Source organism: Chiloscyllium plagiosum, unplaced genomic scaffold (assembly GCF_004010195.1).
Source record: "Chiloscyllium plagiosum isolate BGI_BamShark_2017 unplaced genomic scaffold, ASM401019v2 scaf_85078, whole genome shotgun sequence".
Lineage (NCBI taxonomy): Eukaryota > Metazoa > Chordata > Chondrichthyes > Orectolobiformes > Hemiscylliidae > Chiloscyllium > Chiloscyllium plagiosum.
The window spans coordinates 1-5768 of record NW_025198842.1 but is presented as its reverse complement, the minus strand read 5'-3'; the positions used below and the strand labels follow the sequence as shown (position 1 = coordinate 5768).

General features: G+C 38.5%; 1 protein-coding gene across 1 annotated transcript; it reads left to right on the top strand.

The window, feature by feature from the left end:
- Positions 1-6: 6 nt before the first annotated feature.
- On the top strand, positions 7-5748 carry LOC122546009 (centromere-associated protein E-like; the record flags this gene model as incomplete). The annotated part of the gene is made up of 4 exons (XM_043684855.1): positions 7-17; positions 531-734; positions 2093-2218; positions 5702-5748. Coding segments are annotated over exons 1-4 (380 nt in total), but the record flags the coding sequence as incomplete, so codon positions are not given.
- Positions 5749-5768: the final 20 nt, after the last annotated feature.

Here is a 5768-nt window from a genome sequence, read left to right as displayed (position 1 = left end):
AAGGAAAAACTGAAATGGTGAGTTAATGTTTTTGAGTGCGCTGTATCACTCCCATTAGGGGGAGGCAATGGCCTAGTGGTATTATCACTGGACTGTTTATCCAGAGACCCAGATAATCTGGGATCCAGGTTCGAATCCCACCACAGCAGATGGTGAATTTCAATTCAATAAAAAGTATGGAATTAAGAGTCTAATGATCATTGTCGATTGTTGTAAAAATCCATCTGGTTCACTAATGTCCTTTAGGGGAGGAAACTGCTATTCTTACCTAGTCTGGCCTACATGTGACTCTAGACCAACACTCAACTGCCCTCTGGGCAATTAGGGGTGGGTAATAAATGCTGGTCTATATAGCAACGACCTCATTCTGAATGAATTTTTTTTTTTTAAAAGTGCAGTTTATTTTCTGGTTACAAATTGGCTAACGTTCCTGAGGGAATCTATAAATGCCTAACACCAGCACTAAATTATTTCTGTTGTCAAATGTTTTGAAAATGGAGTGTGAATTTGGATATGCATTTCGTGACCAGGAAGAAGAACCCTTGAATGCGACAATTATACCTGAAACAGATAGCCAAGGTTTTGAGAAAGAGGATTTAACTGAACAGCTGCTCCTACTTCAGAAGAATTGTGGGTCACTCAACAGTGAAAAGGAGGCACTGCATCAAGAACTGGCAGCTCTTAAAGCTGAGAGAGAGCAGTTGAAGTGTGATCTTCAAGATAATATTGAAATGGTAACTTAAAAGGTTTCTTTTGTACCATTCAGTTAATTACCATAGGCTTTTGCTTGGAATTTAATAATATCTGTTATCACAATTAGCTGCTGAACTTAATTTTGTATCTTCCACATTTTTTCTATCATTTGAAGTAAGTAAATGACCCATCCAGGGTACTTGGTAGAAAAGTTTTTTTTTAAATTACACTATTAAAATGCTTTATTGCATTTCCAACATTATAATGTCTCAATCTTCTGATAAGTTACATAATATAGCTCTGTCAAAACTGAGGACCAAATCTGATTTGCTGGGTAGTTTTCTAGAGTTTACCTGACAACTGAGAATTGATGTAGACTGAGAATATTGTATTTCTTGGGATATGCATTAGGTAATGGTCAGAATGACACTCTTTTAATGAGATATGAATTGTTTAGTCTCCATTTCATATGAAAGAGTTAACACCAAGAGAACAGTTTTGAAAAAATGATGTTTTGTTAAAATACAAGGAATGAGAAACGACATAACTTTACTGTTCTGAAAAAGCCCTGTCTTGTCGGTCTTCTACTTCTGTGGCTGTTCATGATAATGGAACTCAAATTATGACACAGCTGCTTTCTGTTAATGCAGCTGCGGGAGGCACATTTGCTAAAAAAAGCAAGCTCAGTCATTAAAAATAATATTTTTAAATCAAAACATGCTTTGTCCCAATTTTCATTAATCTGTAGGATTAAGATAAAAAAGCATTATATAGTAATTCAAATGCATGGGAACTCCATCGCATGAAGGGAGTGGAGAATGGAGATGTCAGGGAGAGGTAGCAACAAGGGCCCACTATTTCTCCTCGTTCCCATGTAACGTGGGTTCACAATGATAAAATCAGTAGTTTTAATTTTCTGTTCAAGTGCATTGACAGGAGAGGTGTGGTTATTAACTTCCCCTGTCTGCGTCCTTTTTGAAACAAGCTGTTGTCACGATACTATGGCTTTAAAAGTATTTTGTCCATTTTATTTATGAAGAAAAGTTGAGACAAAGATGAACAGTAGTCTCCTCGAAGCCATTAAACAGCTTGTGAGGCCATGGGGATTTTTTTCAAGTTGGAACAATGGAAGCATCTTGAATGGGTGGGGTCCAGCTCCTACAGAACCAGGAGTTTTAGTTGTCACTCTCTGCAGTTGCTGGGGTTTTGAAGCATATTCCTCTCTGTTACAGCCAAAACCTTGAGTTCTCTTCCTGCTGCTAGAATTGCATGTGAGACAATCTATTTTACTGAATCTGCCTTTGCCAAATGTGTGTTTATGGGATGTTACTATATTGGACCAGTTAATTAGTATCTTGTTGAGTTATTTGGTTCCTGTGCTTTGTTTTTTTTTGTGTAGTGTATAGAAAACCAGACAGAACTGAGAAGTCTACATGACCAGCTAAAATTGAATCAAAATGTGGAGATAAAATTGAAGAAGAGTCTGACTGAAATGGAGTACTTGTTAAGTGAAGAGAAGGAAAAGGTTGGACAAGTTTTTTGTGCACTTTTGGTTTTGCTACATTTACTTGAAAATATAAATTACACTTAAGAAAATTGACATTTTGAAGGTTTTTTTTCACTTGTCGGGCATAGGTGTGTCGCTGGCTTAGCCAGCATTTGTTGCCTGTCCCTAGTTGGCCTTGAGGAGATGGTGTTGAACCATTGCAGTCTGTGTCATCTGATCTGATCTTGTTTCTTTTTTGAGATCTTGTAATGACTAATGCAACTCAATATTTGCCAGTCATTTCAGAGAGCACTTCAGAGTTAACCACATTACCATGAGTCTGGAGCCTTACCTAAGCCAGACTGGGTAAGGATGGCAGATTTCCTTCCTTGAAGGACATTATTGAACCATTTGGGTTTTTCCAACAATCAGCAATGGTTTTGTTGTCATTAGCAAAACTATTTATTGAAGATAAGCTGAAGTAAGCCATTCACCTTCTCAAGCCTGCTCCGCCATTCACCTTCTCAAGCCTGCTCCACCATTCACTAAGATCATGACTCAACTGATTGTGACTCGCCTACTTTTCCCTCCCTACACCTCACCCAACAATCCTCGACTCCCTTTTCAACAAGAAAGCAATCTGTCTTAGCCTTGAAAATATTCAATAATCCAGTCTCCGTTTGTCTCTAGAATTCCATAGCTCTCAATAAACACTTGTCCTAATTTCAGTGCTAAATAGAGAGCCCTTACCCCGCCTTTAAACTGTCGCCTTGATCCAGATTGTCCCACAAGGAGAAACATGCTTTCAGCATCCACCCTCTCATGACCCATTACACCAATCCTACTCCCCAATCAGTTTTTCCTCCACTTGTTATGCTACACTTTTTGAGGCCACTCTGCTAATCTTGATCCACACCCTTCTCTGCCCTCCCACTTAATTTGCATTCATGAGAATTTACTACTTGCAGTAAGCCTTAGTTAAAGTTCCACCACTCCACCCCCCCTCCCCACTCTTAATTCCCACTTGGAACCAAATTTTCTTTTGTATCATCAGTAATTCACTAAGCATTTGTTCCATTCTGCTGAGGTCTCCTCACACTGATCATGCTCCTTACTGACTGCAGTGAATGCCTCCCCTTTTCGAAACAAGGTCTGTTCAGAAAAACATGTTCAGCCACAATAATCAACACCTCTTGAATTCTAGCAGGGTCAGGCAACTATCTTCTTAATTTTTAGATTTAAGATTTTTAGATTTTTTTAAAAAAGTTGTGTTTTACTTAAAAAGCTACTGTCCTAATTTGATGTTAACTCTTAAAGTTGAACTTGAAAAGGGTATTAGCTGAATTTCCACTTTGAACAACATTTCCAATAGTATAGTTAGTGTCTCACTCTGTGGTTTCGTGCACACTGATTTGCTCTTTACATTTGCACCAGTTCCCAAAATCCAAACAGGATCTTGTTTGATTTATATCTCAGAGGCTTTGTACAGCTGAAGCAGCACTTGCCTACTTTTATACACTCGTAATCACTTATGTCTGCAAACCTGCATTTTGTGATTCACGAGTGAGGACAACCAGTTTTTCTCTACAAAAATAGAGTACCACATGAGTATTCTTTAGTCCAAGGACAACTTCACATTTTTGCCATGTAATAGTCATTCTGTCATATTTTTAACCTATCTAAACTCCTTTTACACCCTGTGTATCATCTTGACAGCTTGTTGTACTACCTAATGTTTGTACCATCTGCAAATTTTAGCCTGCTTGCATTTGAGTCCTTCATCCAATTGATTTAAAATAGTTTGTAAATAATTGAGGCCCTAGCACTGATTTTTCTTGTAGTACAGTAGTTACAGCTTGTCAATTTGAAAATGACTGTTTCCTGTACCAATCCTCTATTCGTGTTAATGCTACAGCCAACATATTGACCACTTATTTTATGAAGTAACCTTTGGTGTGGCACCCTGTCAAAAGGATTCACATGTGTAGGTTCCCCTTTGTCCACCTTGCTTGTTACTTCCTCAAAGAACTGAAATAAATTAGGAACACCACTATTTTCCTTTTATAAAACCACATTGACTATCCTTAATATTATTATTTTCTGAATGTTCTACTATTAACTCCTTCATAATGATATCTGGAATTTCCCAATTACAGATTTTAGTCAAACTGTCCTGTAATTTCCTCCTTTCTTTTATCTTCCTTTGTTGAATCCAAGTGTCACATGCAATTTCCAGTTAGTTAGGACTCCAGGAATCTATGGAATTCGGTGCATCTATTATCTCGGCTGCCATTTTTGTTTAATAATACAGGACATATCAGACTTGTTTCCAATGTGTTACTTCCTGCTTTGTATCTCTTGATTTTCTTTTATTACTGGGATGTTTTTGATCTTCTGCAATGAGGATGAGTGCACATATCCGTCTTGCACTTCTGCAGTTTCCTCCTCATTATTGATTTCCCCAGTACTGTATTCTGATTGCAGCTGATTTGTAATTCTCGGCAAGTCTGATCCCAGAGTGAAATCTGGCCTGATGGACCATGAGTTTAATTATTGCAGCTGATTACCATGGCTAGTCACAAAAACATATTCATACAGGCTGTAAAATGCACTTTAATAACTGAACATCAGTTTATTACAAAATTAAATGTAAAGGTCAGTTTCAAAAGATCTCAAAACAAACAGCAAAGTAGTATTTCAACCTGTATCCTAGCACTATCCTTTTTTAAAAAAATTGGATCCCTGGGAAACATCCCTCCCATCTCAGCTCTTTAGTTTCTGACTTAACTGATGTTTCTGCTCCCTGATCTGTTGAAACAGTTTTAAGACTTTTTCGAAGATTGCAGAATGACGCCGCCAAGGTGGGTTCAATTTCCACACCGGGAGAAAGTGAGGACTGCAGATGCTGGAGAGTCAGAGTCAAAGTGTGGCACTGGATAAGCAGAATAGGTCAGGCAGCATCCGAGGAGCAGGACAGTCGACATTTTGGGCGTAAATCCTTCATCGGGAAGGGGAAACTGAGATAAATAGTAGAGTGTGTGTGGCACTGGGGCGGGAGATAGCTGGGAAGGCGCTGGGTAGATGCAGGTAGGGATGATTGTGATAGATCGGTGGGGAGGATGGAGCAGATAAATGGGAAGGAAGATGGATAGGTCTGAGGGTGGTGCCAAGTTGGAGGGTTGGATCTGAGTTGAAGTAGGGGGAGATTTGGAAACTAGTGAAGTCGATGATGATGTCGTGTGGTTGGTCACCATAAAGATCTCCCTTCTCAACTCTACCTTTGCCTGAGAAGTTGTAACCTTCAGATTAAAACACCCCAGTCATCTCTCTCTAACCAGAGAGAAGCTGTATTCTCTGTTAGGACTATGGCAACTTGACCTTTAATGGACCATTCAAGAATACAAATTCAAGGGGTTAATCAATATTCCTACTGCATGAGAGGTGTGCTGTTACATAAACAATTAGTAACTTCATGAAAAAGAGGGATACCTATCCCAGATTAAATTTAAATGTTTTCAATAGGTACAAGCACTAACTAAAGAACTCCAAATGTTAGCCTTAAAATCAAAGTCTATAAAAATATACTTTT